The sequence below is a fragment of the Amphibalanus amphitrite genome, unplaced genomic scaffold, assembly GCF_019059575.1.
Source record: "Amphibalanus amphitrite isolate SeventyFive unplaced genomic scaffold, NRLGWU_Aamphi_draft 000283F_arrow, whole genome shotgun sequence".
Taxonomy (NCBI): Eukaryota; Metazoa; Arthropoda; class Thecostraca; order Balanomorpha; family Balanidae; genus Amphibalanus; species Amphibalanus amphitrite.
Genome location: NW_024881778.1, coordinates 555,340 through 578,261, shown reverse-complemented (window position 1 = coordinate 578,261; position 22,922 = coordinate 555,340). Strand labels below are relative to the sequence as shown.

At 57.0% G+C, this 22,922-nt stretch overlaps 1 protein-coding gene across 1 annotated transcript in view; it reads right to left on the bottom strand.

Moving 5' to 3' along the window:
• Positions 1 to 22,922, bottom strand: part of LOC122387345 (ankyrin-2-like) — a 337,978-nt gene that overhangs the window by 141,511 nt on the left and 173,545 nt on the right. The window contains exons 35-36 of the mRNA XM_043377461.1: positions 19,525 to 19,653; positions 2,702 to 2,790 (exon numbers count right to left, since the gene is read on the bottom strand). Coding sequence (XP_043233396.1) covers positions 2,702 to 2,790; positions 19,525 to 19,653 — 218 coding nt within the window. The remainder of the gene's footprint in view (positions 1 to 2,701; positions 2,791 to 19,524; positions 19,654 to 22,922) is intronic.

Here is a 22,922-nt window from a genome sequence, read left to right as displayed (position 1 = left end):
AACCGGTCGGGCGCGTTCAGAGTTCGTTTGGCAGCGGGCGAAAACACCATCGGACAAATTGGTGGCCGTCTGCCGCCATCAATAACCCAGCTGGTGCTGGGGCGCGCGACGGTCGCCGCCACTCTGTCGTGGTAGCCGCTCAGCCGCTACCCCGCCGGCGCCGCCACAGAGATCCGAAACACCCGGTTCAACGGCATGACGGAGATCGCGGAGGATACATTGGCAGACCCACCGATCCGTGAAATACGGGAATCTCAAAACGTCGCTTCAGGGTGGATCGATAACCGGGCGTCCATCAGCCAGTACTCAAGAGCGGGGAGCGCTATAACCCTGAGCGAGTCCCATCAGCTCGTCAGTCACCGACCGGGCCTCTCCCCACTCGCTGCAGCCCCCCTCTGAGCGGTGAACTGTGAACCACTGCGACCGGAGCCGTCAGCCGGCCGGGCCTGGTCGGGCTGATACGACCGGCCGACGGAGACGACGGCCATCAGCGACGGAACGACGCAGCGGCGACCCGCCGGCGCCGACAGACAGGGAGGCTGGGGGGGGGGAGGGGGGACGGCAGACGGGGTACGGGGCGACGAACCCCAGCACAGAGCCACGCCCAGTGAAAGCGCCAGACTTGAGCTTCGGGAGGTGACAGCAACTCGATCATGTGAGCATTACCCCACATCACTTCTTCGGACGTGTCAAATTTCGTAACATCCAAGCACTGTAACCAATAACCATAGTCAACGGCCATCCCGCGTCCGACCGGGAACCGCACGATCGTGCCGTAGGAGCCGCACGACCGCGGCGCCCGTGCCGCGCGTCCCACTGTTCCCACAGCCGCCCCAGCTTCCAAACGGTCCGGTCCCCACACCACGACGCCAGCAGCCCGCGAACTCCGCCGTTCGGCCCGCGCCCGCCGGCGGGCGACGTTTCCGGTCAGGATTCGCACGCTTTCGACCGCGATTCACACACAGAACAGACCCTGGCTGGTGGTTTCGGCCGGCAGAAGGCATCTTGACAATGGAAGACATCTGATGCGGTCCAAGAAGCATGACAACGTCAAGCATTTGTGGACACCGACGAGTTTCCAGACAAGTTTGGAGCAGTTTGACGTTTATGAGAATCGGCCCGTTTTCTGCGAATTGGTGGCGATAATCGAGCAAAACGGCGATACCTGCCTAAACACATTCAAATAAGTGTCATCGAGTTCTGGTGGTGATCATTTTTGCGGATGTCCAGCGGTTCCTACTGCTAGTTTGTCAGCATCCGAAAGTCGACCACGTTTGTGTTTCACAATTACCCGTTTCGTCACGCCAAGACCGTCACGAAAGGGTTCCGTGACGGGCACAATAGTGCGATGTCGTGAGTCGTGTGACAAAGGGTGGAGAATGCAGCCGGTGTTGATAAAAAGCGGAAAAACAAAAATGTAACGGAAGCGGAATCGGGCTAGATCGTGGCAAGGTGTTCGCAATGGCACGAACTACACGATATTGTCAAAAGTCTGGCCGTACAGCGGTATACCAGTCACAAAGGCAGCAGCATTTGCAACAGTCGCCACTTGCGGGTCGGCGTAACGTTACACCCCACACGGACTGACGCGAGTCTCATTGTGTTTCGATACTCCAGTGCTGAATCAGCACCCAAATATAGCGGGGAAGTCCCCCAGTGGACCCGGGTGCCATCATCCCCTGTAGAAGTTGTGCTGTGCAGCAGGGTAGGCCGAACACCCTGTCGTGCCGTGCTCCGAGGGATGCGGGCGCGGGGCGTGTCCCACACAGGTGCTCCGGCCGCCAGCTCAGCCTCAGACCAGCTGCGGACGGTCGCGTGTCCCACACCACAACCCGTGCACCCCGCAACAGAGCGTGGACGATCGATTGCAACGGCGGGAGAAATCGGCAGACGGTGGCTCAGACAGCTGCGTGGCGAGACTGTCTGGCAGATTACCATGCAACATTGGCGACCGAGGACGTTACTAAGTGCAACAGACGAGCCTCCGTGACAACGCTGCAGACAGACTAGAATCCCTCGGAATTTGCGAGACTTCCGCTTAGCAAATGCACGCTAGCGACGTTCTCGCGTGGAACATCCCCTGGGTGTCCGTCCATCGCCCCTGACCAATGCGTCCAGCCACTGCCAGAACGGTCTGCGGTGGGCGCTCCGACCGCGGGCGCCCGGGCGCCCGGTGCCGGAAGGGCGTCCGGCGCCCCGGGCAGGCGACGGTCGCGTGGGAGCCACCCGGCGCCCCGGGGCGTCCTCAGCCACGGCGCCAGGGAGTCTCCTCAGGCGTTCTTTGCCACGGTGGCAAGGAACCTTCCAGCAATATGTGGTTAGAGCGCGCTGCACGTCGCAGGCTTGGAGCGCGGCTGGGCACAGCTAGTTGAGCCATGTAAGGTGCTTCGTAGGTCCGCCCATAACGCTGGATCATTTAAGTCGCCATGAAGCAGCAAGATCCCTTGTTGGCAAGGTATAAGACGTCACTGTTCTCCTGGTGAGAGTTCTGCCACCAGGCGAAGCTGATTGTGATACGGCTGGCAGGAGACTCGATGAACCATCCACGAAGCTACGCCTTTAGACTTTCTGACGCCTCAAGCACTTCCTTCATGCCGCCCCTCACTTCCCATGCCGTTCTCCCTCCAGTAGAGCAGGTTTACCAGCTCTTGTAGCACGCTCGGCAGCTCGTGTAGCACGTTCAGCCGCCCGCGGGACTCACCTTCATAATGTCTCGGTCATCGAGCGTCAGGTCCGGTCTGAATGAGGTGTCTCTGGAGGGCCCCAACTCCTCACGCAGACTATCGAAACCTGAAACAGCAACAAAACCACGGTCAAATCAACGGAGAACACGATCTGCGGGACATCATGCGGTGGGATGAGGGCTGCAGGACGGAAGAACACGGGTTGAAAGCAACAATCATACGTTCAGATGTCCCAATTTGGACATCAAAGTAGCGACTCAATCAAGCTGAATTGAGGACATGATTAACCAGGCCACAACAGCCCTGATCTACGTTCATCCGGGGCTTGATGAGGAGCAATGGACCTTAATAAGCCTCAATGGCTTCTGTGAAGTCAAAGAGTTGAAGCTGTTAACCGACAAAAGCCGAAGCTCGCAAGCCCTTTATGACAAGTTGGCATTTCCCGTTCATTATATTTTCAGGCCGAGCTCCTGTCAGATTCCTTCAGGACAAATATCCAAATATAGCCCTACAAATTCCAGGCAAGTAGTTTCATCAATCAGGAGTTTGTTTTAGTACCACCCGGCAACAGCTAGTCCAGCTCATCGTCACATGATTCCTGTCGGCAGACAGTGTTTATCAATCCGGGGACAAATCACCACGGAACATCGCCAGGCATTTCACCGACAAACAGCCGGAGTTGTTAGCTTGTAGCCGCCGGCGGCATCGCGACACGTCCCAGGAATGAGACTGCCACCAGTTAACGAATCGCCGACAGCCACCGTTCGACGAAAGAGTTCAGATAACTCATCCTCGAACATAAACGGCTTTCCGCTGGTGACGGATCAGCGAAAATTATCCGAGAGTTTCCCTAATTTTGGAGATATCGCAATTGGATATCGCGATTGGAGAGTTTCGCAAGTCGCTTTCAGAATTGTTCAATAACATTTTAGTCAAGCATCAAATGCTTGAATTATGGTCTATAATCTGTAGGTACAATAAAAATGAATTGTGGGTATCGAGATGTTGAAAGGCGGCCATTTTTTGGTCGATGTGAATTCTCAGACGGAAGTTAATTCCAGTAGCTTCACATTTGCAGATCGCTGACAGGTCTGAAACTGTGCCTCGGATGATCCTCTAAAGCCCACCAATTCGGTCCTACATTACAGACGGATCGGCCGACTTTGTCACCATTCCACGCACCCGACTAATGTGACAAATTAATCCCCGCCCCCGCACCCCATGAGGCGCCAGTCCCAGCCGTTACGCGCCGCAGCGGCTCGGTTACCGTCTCAGCGGCACCGAGCGACGTTTGTTGACATTGAGCCTCAACTGCAGGCTACCAAACGAGCCATGACATCCCAGGACCACACACTCAGCCACGCTCAAATTACACCCAGATACGGACTTTATCCGGGCCGCTTATCCACGTCGAGACCAGCTGATCCGCGCGGCGGAGTCTAATCTCAGCCGACGGCTTCCGACCGGGCGGCTTATCAAAGTAACGAGCCTGTGTCCACCGCCGCGCCAGTGTGCAATGTGCATCCCGCGCCAGGCCATATATGCCCATGTCTCGGTCTGGTGCCCGGCAGGTCACGTGACCGGCCACGGTGCACGGAGTGGTGCAGGGCTGCCGGCCGGCGGCAGGTCACGTGACCGGTGCACGGCGCGGTGCACGGCTGCCGGCCGGCGGGGTTTGTTTGTCGTGGTGAGAGAGGAGGCCATGAACCGTGGAGAGCAGCAGCGCCGACTGGACGACGCTCGCGGACCGGCGCGCGCAGGGAGGCTCCACTCAGGGACGAGATGGGCATTGGGCATTGCAGTGAGCGCAGGGCAGACCTGAATGTTGAGCTGAAGGATGGATTGAATTTAATGTGAATAGAAGCACCATGAATCTCAAAGACTTGAGGATCTTCAAAGTCTAGAGAAAAGCCCTTATGCGGAAGTCAGTCAAATTGAGTGTCATTACACGGTCAGATACCATCTTCGATTTCCATCAGCATCATCTTTCAAATATTTAAACGAAACAGAGTCCTTCAAGCCCTCTGACGCAGACCATGATCCGTGATCAGTTTACCACTACGCCCCCGTCCTGTTGTGGACGGCTTGCGGAGGGCGCCTCATGTGTCTCCATTCGCGGAGGACTTTGAAGGTCTTCAGTGCGGTCCGCTCCCTCTCGCTGACCGATCGCGCGCTGACCTCTGATATCGGCGGCTATCAGCGGTCAGCGCTGCGCTGAGTCAGCGCTCAGAGCTGCTCAGCGGCCAGCGCCGTTTACGGAAGTCGGCACGACAGCGTGGCGGCGTGGCGGCGTGGCGGCGTGGCGGCGTGGCGGCTGTTTGTGTCGGGTCACCGCCCGAGACGGCGGCGGCGGCGGCGGGTGCAGACTGCAGAGGCCGGTCTGGCCAGCATTGACACTCCGTCTAATTGCCATGACCGAAGACGGCAGGTAGTGACGGGAGCCCGACGGACATGGGCGGTGAAGGGTATTTTACTGACAGATGACAGCGCAGGGATGTCGGTCCATCCGACTGGCAGGTATTACTGACAGATGACAGCGCAGGGATGTCAGTCCATCCGACTGCCAGGTATTACCCGGAAGTGGACTGGACTCGATGGGTCTTCCGCACAACCAAACGGTTCAAAATGGTCGTTCAGACAGTCACCTTGGCGAGGCCCAAATCTCATTAGTGGCATTTGAGGATCTCGTCCGAGCCGGCCCGCTAAGGCTCGCTGACCTTTCGGGGGACTTTGGCTGACATTTGTTCACCGGTGATGAGCTCGGGACACACAGGATGTCGTCCAATCACCGCTCCTCCCACTGGTTCCTGGAGGGCTGACATCTGCCCCATCTCACGTCTGAACCGGTCCGGTCCGTACACCACCCGGCTGGGCCACCAATAGTGAAGTGTCCACCTTTGAAGTGAAGTGTCCTTCGACAATCAGGGCTGTGTTGGACCGTCAGCTTCGGCGTCACGCAGGCGGGAGAAAACGCCAACAAAATCAACCTAAAGAACCAAGAGAGACGCCAACACCAGTGTTCGTCTCAGTTAACATTTACCTTTACCTGTCCACCCAGGATAACAGATCCCTGCGTGGGTCATCTCAATTCAGAAAACACGATCTCAGGCGTCCTTTAGCAGTGTATCTTCTGTCTCACAAGACACCTGTTCTGAGAGCAGTGTAGGGAGATATACTGCCCCGGCCGCCCAGCCCGGCACCCGTCACCCCCGGTCTGCCGGTCCTCCGCCCCGCCGCCATCCATTTCAGCTCACCTGGCGGTCTAACCGTCCGCCCGGCGACCGTCCCGCACCGTTAGATCCTCCGCCCGCCCCGGGCCGGAGCCCTCGCCAATCCATGGCCGCGGCCGCGCCGGTACGGGGCCCACTCCCGAAAAAAGAGAAAGCCCACGAAGACGCCGGGCGGCGGGCGGCGGGCGGCGCAGGGAGAATGGCGCTCGTCGCTCGCGGCGGGAGTCAATGACCCGTCCAGCAGCTTGGCCAGCGAGCGTCGCATTCCTCGGGCCCGCGTGGAGATTAGAAACGGGCCCGATCGGCCGCCACGGCAGCGTCAGAGGGTGAGACGAGGGCTGGAGGCGGGCACGTGGCCATGGCTGGACCCGCGTGCGCCGGTGACCCGTGACACGTGACTGACACTGATGTCAACATGCGCTCACAGATGTAGCTGCTAGGAACACCGTACATACTAGTTAATTACATAGCTCTAACATGTCGTAGACAGCGCCCAGGAGTATCTGTGCAATCCTGTGATACATCCTGCATCCTGTGTAATTATACGATACGGATAAACTGCGTGTACCGCAGGTTAACGCCTTGTTTTTAGCCAGTAGTCATGAATGTTCTCCACTTGCTTCAGCTTCCAGCTTTAAGCACTCAAAACCCTGCATGTTTCATCCTCCCACGTCTGTGCATGACCTCTCCTGTCACCACCTCCACCCCGGCCCACTCCCTTCTCATAAAACTGTTGCCCAAACAACAACCCCAACCCCTCCCGGCCCACAAAGCAGCGCCTCTCGGTACGGCCGGCCCCGGGGCCTGGTCAGGTCACGGCGGCCCGTGCCCACACCCCGCCTCCAGCGCTCACTGCGGGGCCAAACAGCACATCCAGCGGCCAGTAAACCGTGCCAGGAGGCTGGTCAACTGACGGACGGCGCCGTAAGCCGCCCCCGCCCCCGCCCGCAGCAGACAGACAGGCACACAGTCGAGTGCCGAGCCGACTACCTAGGGTGTCAGAATCGAGCGGTGATGAGGGAAAGCGACGGGAGGTTTTCTCAAAACAACGTTACATAAGCGAGAGGCGCATCGATGGCTGGGTAGAATAAAAATGACACCGTGAACATGGACTCTCGGGTCAGGGCTCGGAAAAATTACCCTAACTGGAATAGAAAAAGCAAATGATCATCTACAAACGCTCATAAGCAGGTGCCCGAAGCTATCGACTATGATTTTAAAAGGGTGATGCGTCGGTTCATGTGATTCGTGTGGTCCAATTAAGGTGAATAGTTACCTACCACTCAGCACGCCCGGCCTACCGCTCTATTTGATTTATTCCCTCCATTCGTCCTTGTTACCACCACGTTACGGCTCTTCTTCTCACATATTTCTCCTCCACTTCCCCGTTCGTCTCTCTGGCACTTCACCCTCCTCCTCCTGTCGTGGTCCGCTGTCTGACGCCCTCAAACGGTCACCTTTTTACCGCCCCCGCCCCTGACCGACGGCTTTTTACCGCGGCACGGGAACGCGTCCTTTTTCGGGCCGCACCGATGATGAATATTTGCGGCTTTTTGCGCGCGTGCGTCCATCTCGGCGCGGGGCGGCAAAAACGGCGCGTCCGCCGTGCACGATTGCCGCCACGGACGGAGCGTGCCGCGACCGAACGGCAAAGGAAGAGAGGAGAGAGAGAGAGAGGGGGGAAGAGAGAGAGAGAGGGAGACAGAGGGAACGGAAACAGGAATGGCAAAAACGGGCGAGAGAACATTGAACAGGAGCTGTGACAATGGCAGCCCATTCACAGCCAGAATGACATGTCGCCCCACTTATTGTACTGATTGTTGAATGGTGGCAGCAGGAAAAGGCAGCCGGAGAAAATGAGAAAAACTTGACTTTAGAAGGAGAAAATGCAAGGGAAGAGAACCAAATGGAAAAAAGAGGACTATTTTCCCAAAATAAAGTTAATTCAAAGTATCGCGAGTAGATAAAGGCTGGTTCAAACCCGTGGTATGCCACTGAAATAGTTCGGTGTCTGCACCCCGCTGAGTGAGCGAGTGTGACGACAGAGCCGCCCTCCATCTCAGACCACCATCCGTCCCCCGGCGGGGGAGGGGGGCGTCCATCCGTCCCCCAGCGGGGCGCCGTCAGCGCGCGGCACCATCAGCCCGGGCCCCGCCGGGGGGGACTTCCGCCGCCGGCGTCATCGACATCCCAGGGCGCAGACGACAGCAGCCAGCCACAGCTGAGACTGAGCGCTGCCGACTGAGCGCGTGGCACGGCCCACGTCACTGCGCGGCCCACACGTGGCGTCCAGACCGTGCCCCGCCCACGTGGTGCCCCGTGCCACGCCCGGCCACGTGGCCGCCGCCGCGTCGGCCGCCATTCGTCCGTGGCCGCCGCCGCCGCCGCTGCCGCTGCGTTCTCACGGCGGAAAACTGGTCCGGCGGGCGCACAGCGGAGGTAGGCGTGGGGGAGGTGGAGGGGGGAGGTGGCGATGGCGGCTTAAACGCGTTAAAGTATAAATTATATCCCTTTCTAGAGCAGGTTGATATTGGCTGAAATGTTGATCCAGGAAATGACTTCGGATATCACTTATTTTCAACGTAGGCCGTTCTACCTAATTCCACCAAAACACTTGGCCCAATGTCCCACATCCCGATTTCTGCGAAAGAGAGCGTCGGGTTTCTCTATCGCTCCCACCGTGGCTCCAATCACAGCTCTGACCACACCGGAGGGCCTCAGGCGCGCCTGGGTCTACCTCCGTTCTTCCCACACCTGAGGGCCCGCCCGGGGCCGCACTCAGCCCCGTGACCCCTGACCCGGCGCAGGGACAGGGCGCTATTACCTATCGACAGGGACGCCGGGCCACGCGGCCCGTCCCGACCCAAAGGCGCCACGGCGGAACACGTTATAAACGTTTATCGGGAATATCTACTGCGCGCACATGGGAGACTGCGATGGACCATATAAACATAACCTGTCGTGTGTAAATCAATAGCATCCTTATCGGTCGTGTTTACAAATCAGAGCTATTGACACAGCTGCTCAATCCGGTGTTACGCAAACCTGAGCGCCTGCAAGGTCCAGACATTGCTATCTTCATCTCCAGAAAGTTTAAGAAAATATTCAAGGAAATTTATTCCAAACCGAGGCTACAAATGAGGTGCCATCATACATTGGCCAACTCGTTTGTCAGTTTATAATCAAGCGAGCTCAGTGATTTGAGCAACACGTTGCGACACGGTCCGAACTATTTACTCTGTGTCGCGTCGCATGGCGCCCTACGTGACAAATCTTATCGGCATTTTGCGCAGCCGGCGCCGGCCCGGCCCGGCAGCCTGGCAGACGTTTATTGGCAGCTGCCGGTGAGTTCATTTCGTCACCGCTCACAGCCCGTAGTGCAGTCCGTATCAACGCGGCGATAAATGTGGCAACCACTGCACGGGACGACGGAAGCCGTGAATTATACACAAACGGAAGGCGCGAGCCATGACATCAACATGCCAGGTCAGGCAAGGACTACAAAACTGTGTAAGCACAGACAGCCCAGGGTCACTCAAGAATCCAGACAGTCGGCCGGAATCACAAAGGATCACCGATGGATCAGTTAGGGATCAGGCAGGGTCAGGAGTGGAAGGAAAGGCACAGAGGTGAATCACTACTGCGATGCAGAAGGCGAAGCCTCGCGACACCGGAACTGCGCAGGATTCTCTGGAGGGGGCCAGTCCGTCGCGTCAAGTCAGCCCCAGCTGCGCCAGCCGCACCAGCGACATGATTCATGTCGTTCAGCAGCATGTGTTTTGGTTGGCCTGTGAGAAGGACTGAAATTTGGTCGTGTTTTATCGATAAACTATTCGGGGACGATTTTTGGACAAAATTCAAATGGAACATTCACGCTTTATTTCATGATATAAAAATCGTTCCATTCATCAATTTTCGACAGTTTTGAGTTGACATATAAGTTTTGCCATGTTTGTTATCCAAACTTAATGAATTCGTGGCATTCAGCTCGCGTCTGCCATCGCGATGGCACCTTCCCCGAAACTTCCGAGACCCAATCAGAGCGTCACCGCGTGTGTCGGCACCATTTCTCGGCGGTTTCAACCTGAGCAACACGTCGCCATGGTAACGGAGCCGGCATCGATCGGGCCCACCAATGGCAGCTCCCCGCCCCCCTCTCAGCGGAGGGGGGGGGGCGCCCAGTGACACCGGCTCAGTGGGGAGCCTGCGTAACGCCTCGCCCCGGGCGATTCCAAGGTCATACTGCACGGCTCAATTCGCCTCAGGGGAGAACGGACAAATTACGCTGGCAAATTTAGGTGGGGGTAGGAATGCGTAGAAGAAACCCTTGTGGTAATTCATGCTCCCATTTCCTCCCCTAATTTTCGCTCAGCAATCTCCTGCCATTTTTAGGTTTAACATTGAGTCAAATATGTTATCGATAATTTATTGATAGGATGTCGATGATATGACATTGACAGTGCGCTTTTCACAACGCCCATCAAATTGACTAAGCGGGAGCATACAAATTGTGTAATGGAAAGCGCAATCGAAACGATATCCATCCTACTGCCGACTAGTGGTGTCAATCGGAACTTGAATCTTCGGAATTCCGATTTTGTCCAATGTCCAATTCGGAATTCGGTTGGACAATGACAGCAGGCTTTGGACAGCTTTGGACAATAGCTTGCTACACCTCAACATTTTTTATAAAGTAATCGTGTTTAACATTGCTTGGCTATTAGAAAGCTCAGCTTTCGATATGATTAACACTTTTGAGCTGGTAACGATACATTAAAAGCAAATTAAATAACGGTGTTGAGTGTAAACTATTGCGTAGATGTCGGACATCTTTGGACAAATGGCTGGCTTGGACATTTTTGGACGGACAGTCGACGTAAGTATTGGACATTGGACGGACATTGGACGTACACTTTCTGAAATTGACACCACTACTGCCGACGAATAGCCCGCACTTTTCTGGCGACGCGGAGAGAGCTAGGGCGCCGCGCCGCTCCGCCTGGAGCGGAGCCGAGTGCATCTGTACCGAGAGCCGGGCCGCCGCCCCCATGACCTTGAAACGAAGCGACGCGCGCGCGGCGCCTCCACTGGGGGTGGGGTGGGGGGGGGGGGGCGCCGGCTGCCGGCGAGGGGAGAGGATGTGAGATTGGAGAGCATGAGGGGAGAGCTTTCTTGCGATGAAGACGGACGGAGGGGGAACGGTCGATGTACGAATCACAAAAACCGAAAAGTTATCCGTTATCGTATCACTGAGGCTGGAGGAAGCATTGAAGCCGTCACTAGTGTTACGTAACCCGCTCTTGCCCATACCGGCAGTAACACACCCAAGCTAGAGTCGGGCTCGAACGGCTGGGAACCCAAGGGTCCCCGTTCGTTCCGCCGATTGGCCCGGGCCCGATGATTCGGCCGCGAGCCGGGAGGTCGATCTAACGGTGCCTTTCGCTCTGCCCTCTGGGATGTGCTGACCACCGCTCACCAGAGTTGGAACAACAGGTATAAGCGGTGGATGTAGGTTGTTGTCGATGCAATGTCGGACCATGTGAATGGAATTCCAAGCACAGAGGGGAGGGGAGGGAAGGGGTCGGAGACAGGTGGCGGGGACATGTGCTCCGAAGTCCGAGGAGGGGAGGGGAGGGGAGGGTAGGGGAGCGCGGAATGTGGTGGCACTCGCAGGGGAGGGATACAAGGAGGGGAGAGCAGAGTGGCCTACTGGCAACACAAGTAGCCCAGGCTGTCGTGGTTCGGGTGATAATCGGGCAGCTTACTTCGACATCAAATGTGGACAACTGTAAATCAGTTATCCATGGGCATTACTGCTCTAATGCTTGATCAAATGATCAAAGCAGCCCTTTAGAGGCGCCACCTTCTTAACCAAGAGAGCTTCCAGGAACCTCGGTGCCCGGTCCCCTGCTCTCCTTTGACCTTTCCCCCTCCTCTCTCGCTCCCCTTACCAGGGGGCTTCAAACAGTGTCCGTCTGTTCCGCATCTTCAGAGCGACGTCATGTTGTTTGGCCGGCGGGCCGGAAAGGCACGCGGGGGCGGGGCGGGGAGGGATATCGGATAAGGAGGGGAGGGGGGTCAGACGGTCCTGGGAATCGGCCAGAACCCACCCCAGTCGGCTCCAGTGACAACTGGCAGTGGCAAGTATCACAGAGATCCCACCCTTTCTTAGTCGCAGAGTGGAGCCCGGCTGTCAATGACCTATTCAATGAACGTGTCCTCTTCAAGGGCGGCACTTTTATCAGCTGGGCACTCGTAACCAATGAAAACAGTCGCGTTCTTATGAGATATGTGTACTTATACTCCAGCCTGAGCGTTTCGAGCTCGTGCATAAATGAATGACTGCCAGAAGCCTGAAATGTCTAATTCTTGTTTTCGCCTCCAGAATATACGCCACGCCCAAACCCTCGCACCGCCCAGTCCGAGTCCCCCTCCTCTCCCCGCCCCTCCCGTCGGCCCCCAGCACCCGTTCGGCGCTCCGCCCCGTCCGTTTACGGCCCATTATACCCCGCTCGTCATGCAACCAGTGTACCCAAACAACGGCTACTGACCGACCCACTATAGCTGCAGCGTTATGGCTGTTGCAGCGGCCGCCTGCCGCCATGTTGCAGTGACCACAGTGACCCGACGCGGCGGCAAGGGCACGGCCACGCCCAAAGAGGGTCACAGGCGCCATATTGCAGTGACCCCAAAGCGACCCGGCGCGGCGGCAAGGGCAGTGGCAGGGGCAGGGCCACGCCCAGTTAGGGTCACAGGCACTGTCTTATGGTGTCACCGCAGTGACCTGTCTTGTAGAAAAGTTACGGCCACGCCCATTTTGGGGCAGAAGCCGGTCGCGTTACACGAATGGCTACAGTCTACACTCCTTGCTTGAAAAGGCCTCTGAATCCGGGTCTGATGGGTCTGTCTGGAGTTTGGACTCCGGTACCTAGACGACCTTCTTGCGCCGAAATTCATTTAGGCCCCCGTTGCCCGCGCCACTATCACCAAGCGTTCGCCTCAGTTGGCTGTCAGCGGCCGAAACCACTCGCGTCGGCTCGTTTGTAGGGTAGGACGGCCCCTAAAAAACGCACCGACGGAGTGATAACGACGAGGTATATGGTCGGGATTAAGGATATGCAGGTTTGACGAATCTCGAAGTCGCATCTATTAAATAGGTGAGGGTGGGTGGGAAACTTCTCGCCCACTCTCTGCTCCACTCGCCGTCCGTCGCAGTCGACGACTGCCGTTCGCGCCTCTCGGCTCTCCTGCCAGCGGCGCGCCCGTTCCTACACTCCCCTTCGCACCACCCCTAGTCAGGGTCTGCCCCGCGTCTGTCGGCGGGGTGATTTATCTATCTCCGACCCCCGTCTCCCTTTGCTCCGGTCACGTTCAGTGGCGCCCGGGCAGGGTCCTAACCTTCCATAGCCGCGTCGCCGCTATGAGTTGATTAGGCCCCCGTTGCCCGCGCCACTATCACCAAGCGTTCGCCCGGTGTCATGGCGGTGCCGGGGCTGTGACAGCGGCCGGCGGCCGGCTCTGGCTCCGCCGATGGCTGTCTTTTCTGACTGGCGGTCGGCGCGGTCGGCCTTGGGGGAGGGGGTGGGGGGGGGGGGGGGGAGGGGCGACTGTGGTTCCCGGCGGCCCTGCCGTGTCGTTCGCTGATATTCCGGTGTGTGTGAAGCCATGCCTGGACACACTGCGGTGAGAGGGGGGGGGTCCGATCCGATGGTTTTGTCCTCGTGTCGGTCTTGGACCCCCGTGTTCACGGCCTCGGGGTTGTGATGTTTAGCCCGGCACGCTTCCCGGCGCCTAAACCGACGTCATCGGTGCTGGCTAAAATGGAATGCCGCGAATCTGGGATCAGTGGCCTGGTTTCGTCTTTGATATCGTGCTGCAGATTATCTAGTCGTCTGCAGCGGTCCCGTAGACCTATGTTGCGCGCAACTTAGCCGCGGCGTCGGCGGCGGACCCGGTTTACGTGCTCATACGACCGCACATACATAAATGGGGTTTGTATGGCCATGTGGCCGTGAATGACTGGTAGAAAAGGTTGTGCATAGATTCCGGTGCTGTGATGGCACCGCACGCAAAGCACAGTGCCTCACGGAAAGTAGGAACGGTGCATTGTTAGGGTACTTTAAACGCACCTACCCCTACCTAAGAATCACGTGCTGTTCATGAGGCCTGTGAGCACGGGCGCCGATGACTTTTCTGCCGCTCCGTTCTGGCCTGCGGGATGACAACTTTGCATTGCCAGCGCATATGGGGACTCACATTTGGCAGCTGCTCGCACGGGTTACCGTGGGTGGGCAGGGTTCGCGAAAGTGTCGGCTGCCAGCTTGCCGCAGATTGCAGTGTCGCGACGCTTACTCGGAGTCTCGAGAGTGGGGAGCCGGCAGGCAGCGGCGTAGTCGGTGTAGTTGTGTCCGGGCATGATCTTGCATGCATTTTGTCTGTGCTTGCTCGATTCCTGCACTCAGAATACACTTTGAGAGCAGTTTGAATATAAAGACTCAATTGAGCGCTGAAAACCAGCCTCAAATGTGTCTGATTTTAAAACGGTTTCAGTAAGGCTTCCTAAGGGCTCATGTACCCGAATACTGGATTCAAGCGATACCGAAACTGGGGTTCGGACTGGAAACTGGTTTCATAGTAAGACTAATTTTTAAAAGCTTGACACCGAAAATAGGTACCGACTGAGCTCTGTTTCTGCGATCAATGGCGTTGCTCAGAAAATATTCTCAAAATGTGTGATCTGTTTTGAATCGGGGACATTAGCCCGAAACTGATCTCTGAGACCGAAAAAGGAGAAACTGTTTTCTCAGTGTGTGCGGATTGTTCGTTCGGTCTCGTCTGCCACCGTTGAGCCCAGTATTTCAGACATTGGACGAAAGAAGTTCATAGTCTGTCGATAGCTAGATGCCTGTCGAGTTGCAGAGCAGCCGATGCATGACGCAGACCGGGTGTGTATGTGTGTGTGTGTGGGGGGGGGTGCGTGTGTGTGTGTGTGTGTGTGTGTGTGTGTGTGTGTGCGTATGTGTTAAGCGCAAAGTGGCCGAGGCGTCGGCAGCGGACCAGGTGTGTAGTGTAGACAGAGTGGCCGAGGCGTCGGCAGCGGACCAGGTGTGTAGTGTAGACAGAGTAGCCGAGGCGTCGGCAGCGGACCAGGTGTGTAGTGTAGACAGAGTGGTCGAGGCGTCGGCGCCGGACCGGATGTATGCGTATGCCGATTTGCAGAAATACGGAGGCGGCCACTTAGAAAATACTTTGAGACCTTTTCACAAAGAGACTCCTTGAGTGCTAAACCGAGCCTCCAAGGTGACTGGCTGAGATGTGTTTCTGCGGCAGCGTATGTCCATCAGGTTGCGTTCGGAAGCGCTTCTCGAAATGCGTGGTCTGTTTTGACAAGGGGCCTTATCCCATCTAACCAACCCCGCCACGTTGCCTCGTCAACAAGTGCTGCTTTATCTCGCTATTGAAGCGGCTCCCAGGCAGGTTCGTGTCAGGTTTCGTGGCAAGATGTTATATGCGATGACAATAGCGTGTCTGAACTACGCCTGCCAGACTCCGATCGAATCGCCGGCGTGACTAAATGGTCTGCGTTCCGTGTTGTACGGTACGGCGGTGAACACCTCCACGAGTGACCAGGTCGCCGGCGATCGACTCAGGCTCTGATGTCACTAAAATGCGCTTTAGTAAGCTAAGTGCCTACCGTGTTGCAGAGGGCCGAGGTGACGGCGGCGCACCTGGCGCCTGTAAGTTGCAGAGTAGCCGAGGCGTCGGCGGCAGGCCTGATGCGTGTGCATGGGTTGCAGATTAGCCGAGGCGCCGGTGGCGGACCCGATGTGTGCAGGGGTTACAGTGCAGCCCAGGCGTCGGCGGCGGGCCCGATGTATGTGCATGAGTTGCAGAGTAGCTGAGGCGTCGGCGGCGGTCCTGATGTAGGTACTTACGTGCAAGGGGTGTAGCGTAGCCGAGGCGTCAGTGGCGGACCTGATGCGTGTGCGTGAGTTGCAGAGTAGCCGAAGCGTCGGCGGCGGACCTGATGTATGTGCCGTTGCAGAGTAACCGAGGCGTCGGCGGCGGACCTGATGCATGTGTGTGAGTTGCAGAGTAGCCGAGGCGTCGGCGGCGGACCTCATGTACGTGCGAACATGGGTGGAGAATTGTTTTCAAAGTTGGTATGGCGCCAGTTGCTCGAAACAATACTATCGTGTTTTATTCTTATCAAACTGAAATCCTTAAATTTCGTAGCTGTTACCCTGAAAAGTTGGTATGGCATTGCCATACCATCTTTTAAGTTGGTGTGGCGCGTGCCATGCCTGCCATACCATATTCTCGACCCATGCCGGTGCAGATTTTACGGGGTGGCTGAGGCTATACGACGGCGGGCCTGATGTGTGTGCATGAGTAGCAGAGGGGCCGAGGCGTCGGCGGCGGACCTGATGCATGTGCATGAGTTGCAGAGTAGCCGAGGCGTCGGCGGCGGACCTGATGTATGTGCGTGATTTGCGGAGTGGCCGGGGCGTTGTCGGCGAACCTGATGTGTGTGCGTGGGTTGCAGAGTAGCCGAGGCGTCGGTGGCGGACCTGTTGTATGTGCAGTGCAGTGTATTGATGTCAACTACGGAAAAACGGAATACCGATACCAAACCAAGTACCAGCCTATGGTTCATTATACCATCAAAATACCGAACACATTAGGAATCAAATACCAAGTACCGAGTTGGTATCAGTATGGTATCGGTATACCGAAAAGTTGTATCCGAGGACATCTCTACTGCAGAGTAGCCGAGGCGTCGGCGGCGGACCTGATGCGTGTGCGTGCCGAGGCGTCGGCGGCGGACCTGATGTATGTGCGGTGCAGAGTAGGACGTCGACTACGGAAAATCGGAATACCGATACCAAACCAAGTACCAACCTAGGGTGCATTATACCAACAAAATACCGAACACATTAGGAATCAAATACCAAGTACCGAGTTGGTATCAGTATGGTATCGGTATACCGAAAGTTGTATCCGAGGACATCTCTACAGCAGAGTAGCCGAGGCGTCGGCGGCGGACCTGATGCGTGTGGGTGCCGAGGCGTCGGCGGCGGACCTGATGCATGTGCGGTGCAGAGTAGGACGTCGACTACGGAAAATCGGAATACCGATACCAAACCAAGTACCAACCTAGGGTGCATTATACCAACAAAATACCGAACACATTAGGAATCAATTAGCAAGTACCGAGTTGGTATCAGTATGGTATCGGTATACCGAAAAGTTATATCCGAGGACATCTCTACTGCAGAGTAGCCGAGGCGTCGGCGGCGGACCTGATGCCTGTGCGTGCCGAGGCGTCGGCGGCGGACCTGATGTATGTGCAGTGCCGAGTAGGACGTCGACTACGGAAAATCGGAATACCGATACCAAACCAAGTACCAACCTAGGGTGCATTATACCAACAAAATACCGAACACATTAGGAATCAAATACCAAGTACCGAGTTGGTATCAGTATGGTATCGGTATACCGAAAGTTGTATCCGAGGACATCTCTACAGCAGCGTAGCCGAGGCGTCGGCGGCGGACCTGATGCGTGTGGGTGCCGAGGCGTCGGCGGCGGACCTGATGCGTGTGGGTGCCGAGGCGTCGGCGGCGGACCTGATGTATGTGCGGCGCAGAGTAGGACGTCGACTACGGAAAGTCGGAATACCGATACCAAACCAAGTACCAACCTAGGGTGCATTATACCAACAAAATACCGAACACATTAGGAATCAATTAGCAAGTACCGAGTTGGTATCAGTATGGTATCGGTATACCGAAAAGTTATATCCGAGGACATCTCTACTGCAGAGTAGCCGAGGCGTCGGCGGCGGACCTGATGCATGTGCGTGCCGAGGCGTCGGCGGCGGACCTGATGTATGTGCGTGCCGAGGCGTCGGCGGCGGACCTGATGCATGTGCATGAGTATGTATGTGCGTGAGTTGCAGAGTAGCCGAGGCGTCGGCAGCGGGCCTGATGTATTTGCAGTGCGGAGTTGCCGGGGCGTCGGACGCATTGCAGTTGCAGAGTAGCCGAGGGGTCGGCGGCGGACCTGATGTGTGTGCATGAGTTGTAGGGTGGCCGGAACCAGGTGTTTTGTGTGTATCGCGTCGCAGGTTGGGGTGCCGCGTTGCACGACCCTTCAAAGCGTGCCTACCAGGCTCCCCGGTTTCCTTTACGATTGCGTGTGCGCTTAATATGCCTCTGAATAGATGCGCGTCAGTCGCCGGGGAAACCATCCTCATGGTGGCGCCGCGTCAGTCGCCGGGCGACCATCCTCGTGGTGTCGCCGCCAAGGAACCGCACTCCGCTGTACGTACCCCCGAGCCGTGCTCGATACGCCTCACCTGCCGTGCCGGCGTTAGTATGCCTGACCATAGAATCCTTGTAGCCGTTGGTACTCCCCACAGCTTCCCTGCCTTCTCGCTCGCTCTCCGCTCCACTCGCCGGCGGCCATGTCGGCGTTAAGGAGTGCGTGATCGGATAATCCTCGTAGCCGTTGGCACTCCGCACGGATTCCTTAGCTCACTTCTCGCCCACTCTCTGCTCCACTCGCCGTCCGTCGCAGTCGACGACTGCCGTTCGCGCCTCTCGGCTCTCCTGCCAGCGGCGCGCCCGTTCCTACACTCCCCTTCGCACCACCCCTAGTCAGGGTCTGCCCCGCGTCTGTCGGCGGGGTGATTTATCTATCTCCGACCCCCGTCTCCCTTTGCTCCGGTCACGTTCAGTGGCGCCCGGGCAGGGTCCTAACCTTCCATAGCCGCGTCGCCGCTATGAGTTGATTCTCAAAGGAAATGGCGGAACCCAACGAAGTGGGCGGCGACTTTACGGAGGTTGACCATTGACCACGTCTATTTTCGGCATAATGCTGAACCAGAACACGGCGGGCTGTGTTATCGCCGGAAGCCGAACAGGCGGGCCGCCACCAGCCCGCCACTTTTCGTGTCCGACCCGGACAGGTTCCTGATGGCGTGCGGCGCCCGGCGCCCGCCCCTCCGCCCCATCCCCTCCCCTCTGCTCGGCACAACAAAAACAAACGGCCGCGCCGCGCCGCGCCTGCCGCAGAGGCGCCGGTTTACCTGCCGCATCACTACATAGCGCGCCGTTCCTGGAAGGGGTACGCCGCGGCGGCACGGGCGTATGCACTGGACGGGCACAGGAATGTGCCTGACGCCGACATGAATGGCTTCAACTGCGCAACTGGGGGCAGGCCCCGACTGTTCCGGACCGCAGGCCGGGACTGTTCCGGACTGGTGCATAATTATGACGTGACAATAGGAGTTCTGTTTTTGTTGTCATTGAAGTGGGCGGGGATAATTTGGGAGGGTATAACGCGGTTTTGCGGCAGTACCCTTCTAGTCATGAAAAAGCCGACCGTTTAGCTGATATCTCTTACATGTTTTGAGCGAGACTGTCACTTGGAATTCCATTGCTGCAGGTTTGACTTCTTCGACGAGGACATGTTCCTCATGGGTCTGCAAGTTCCGCAGAGCGTCTCACCCCAAAATAAACCCAAATCACCCCACGGCTCCCGGGATTCTAACCCCCGTCCCCGGTCGGGATTCGAACCCGCCGTCCCCGGTTCTCGGCCCTCACCTGACTGGTCGAGCCGGGCCTTGGCCATGGCGGCCTCCATGGCGTCCGTCACCATCACGGAGTCGGTGATGCACGCCGTCACGATGTCGTCACGGTGGATGGCCTGCAGGCCGCGCGCCAGCGTGTTGCCTGCGCACGGGTCACGGCGGGTCACCGGCGGGTCACTGGGGGTCACCGGCAGCGCCGGCGCCACGGCCGGGCGGGGCGCCATCGCCCCGAGCCGGCGGCGGCGGGGGGGGGGGGGGAGGGGAGGGTGTCCACGGGTGGGGAGCGGGCGACTAGCGCCGCGCTCGGCACACGGAGCGCTCACAGCACTGACAGTCTCGGAGGGGCCAGAGGGGGCAGTCCAGAGTCAGCCGCGCCCGGGCGGGTCTCGGCACCACCACACAGCACCACACAGCACCACTGGGTCACCACAGGTCACCAAGGGTCACCACTGAGCCCGCCACAGGCTGGTCGTCCGAGCGAGCGCCCCTCACAACCGCACCTCCGAACGATCGAGTCCGATGGCAGATTTTCGCCCAACTCGTGGCACCCAAACACAAACAACAACCGTCTCACTCTGCACCGTCACACACACACACACACTCACACAAACCACCGCAGTGGATCGCTGTCGGATCGCCGACACAACACCACACTGCTCGCCGCGAAGCCGACGCTTTGCCCCAAGCGTCGGTTTCGACAGTTCGCGCCGGACGGAGAGCTCTCGCGGGCCCCCGTCGGAGTGTTGCACAGCGGCGGCGGCATCGGGGCGGCGGCGGCGCCGGGTGACGTCACACGCGACGGTGGCGCCCCTGGCGGCCGCCGGTCGAGTCACCTCCACGCGTCCACGCCCCGCGGGTGGCTCGAAGCGCGCGAGACTGTGGGGGCGGGCCGCAAACAGTAGATTTGACGGAATTCGGAACTGAAGTCTGAACGAATGTCGCACTGCGTGACGAACAATATGCTGCGCGTAATTTTCGTGTACGGTTCTCCAGGGTATTAGTCGTTGGTCGCTCGGCGAGCGGGAGGGCAACCAGTTCCGCCCCTGTATCGCGTGACCCCTTGCTCCGCCCAGTTACGCACGAGCGTACTCCACGCCGCGTAGTAGCGTGGGGAGGGGAGGGTTAGAATGGTGGCATGTGTAGAGGCTAGAACCGGTTTCCACCGCCATGTCACCGCCCAGCGACATGGAGCGGGGTCGGTGACCAGGGCGCAGGGAAAGGTCAGAGGTCAGCTATAACGTAGAACTTTGTGTCTCTCTCCCCTCCGCGTGTAACGACCGCACGACAGCGGCCGACCGCCGATCAGGCTAGACATGTCAAGGTCACCCGCAGTCAACGGGCTCAGAGGGTTGGTCGAGTGCGCGTCCGTGGCTGACGACAGTCTCGACCATGTGCTATGGTGCCGATAGACTAGCGTGGGTAAAAAGTTTTTGTTCAGGCTGCTGGGGTGTGTCATCTTGATATGATGCTTTGTAACATGTATGATACGCAACCTCGCTGGCAGTGGCCGAGAGGAGGGGGGGGGGGAGGCGGGTGCCGCCTCCAAAAGTTTATTTTTGTTGATAGCTGCGAGAGCTGAAATTTGGCAAGCCTGACCTTTGGTTCAAGCTGAATTTTTATGACAGCAGCTGTATTTTCACCCTCGCCCATATTGGTGTTTTGCCAGCGTCTGTCGTAAAGAGGGGGAGGAGGGTCCGTTGGACCCCTTTGCCGTTCAGCCCCTAATCGAGCTAGAGCTTCGCCGAAAAAGAGCGTGTTGCCCGTGACGAGAAGTGGCCGATGATACCCAATTTTAACCATCGCCGGCACAGGGGGTTGATGCAACCCCCCCTAAGGTTTTTCGCGAATAACTCGCGTAAAAAGCGGCCGATCGCGGCGAAACTTTCAGTACCCTCGCATTGATCAATTTTACACCTACCCTGAAAATTTTTGACCCTGACCCAAATGACCTTTGACCTGTGACCTCTTTTCCGAGACCATGTTTGGCCGGAATCGCGATTCGGCGTATGTCGGCTCGCATTAGCCGCGCGTTTGCAAGCTTTTCGTGGTTTCAAACGTTCAAACATGTGATTTGATGTTGCTCCCATACATTAGGGTGGGTTTCAAGGTCAGCTGAAGGTCAGGTCAGGTCATTGACCTTTGGTGACCTCGGGTGACCTCGGTTCACTTTTTCGAGTTTTACATGCTTCTAGGCTAGTTTTTGGAGCTGAATTTGAATTTAGCAACCATTTGAATATTTACGCTGTCAGAGGCGGTTGACACGTATGTATTACGAATACCCGTCACAACCCCTACCGGTTGACCTGACCTGACCTGACCTGACCCGACCTGGTCTAAATGCTTAAAGGCATTATCTCTGATCAAAACTAATACGATATTCGGGATCAGCACCCCGGAAAACCACATAGCAGCCACACTTTACGACTTTCTAACAGGTCCCGATTTTCCCGGTTTTTGGGTCATTGACCTGACCTGGAAGGTCACCCGATGACCTAGGACCTTAAAATTGGGTATCATCGGCTTCCTCTCGTGATGGGCAACACGCTCGTTTTTTTTTTTCGCGAAGCTCTAGCTCGATCAGGGGCCAAACGCGAGGGGGGGGGGGTCATACCAACCCCCTTGTGCAGTCGAAGGACGCAAAATGGCCTGCGCCGGCGAGGGTTAAGGTCCTAGGTCATTGGTTGACAGGTCAATATAGCTCAAAAGTCGGGGAATCGGGACCTGTTAGAGCTTCGTAAAGTGAAGCTGTTATAGGGTTTTGCTGGGTGCTGATCACGAAATTCAAGTTAGTTTTGATCACAGATGATGTTTTCGTGCATTTAGGCCAGGTCGGGTCAGGTCAGGTCAGGTCACATGTTACGAGTGAACCAAAACTACTTCTTAAATGTTCAACGGTTTCTAAATGCGAAATCAACTCCAAAATCTACCCTAGAAACATGTAGAACTCGAAAGAGTGAACAAAGGTCATCAAAGGTCAGTGACCTGACTGATCTTCACGTGACCTTGATACCCACAGAATCCATGCGATCAACATCCTTTCACATGTTTAATCGCTTAAAGCCACAAAAAGACAATAAAACGCGTTCTACTCAAAATACGCCAAAACGCAATTCCGGCAAAACATGGTCTCGGAAAACAGGTCACAAGTCAAAGGTCTTTTGAGTCAGGGTCATGCAAATTATAGGGTAGGCGTAATATTGAATAACTCGAGGGTACTGAAAGTTTCGCCGCAATCAGCAGCTTTTTGCGCGAGTTATTTGCGAAAAAACTGAGGGTAGGAGGTCTGTTCGACACCCTCCTACAAGTGCGAAGGTTAAGGTCAGGCCGTTGACCAATGGCGTCAAAAGTGAACCTCTGTTAGGCCCCAAAATGTCGCGACGTCGCAGCACCCTTCGTGCCAGGGGACTTTTC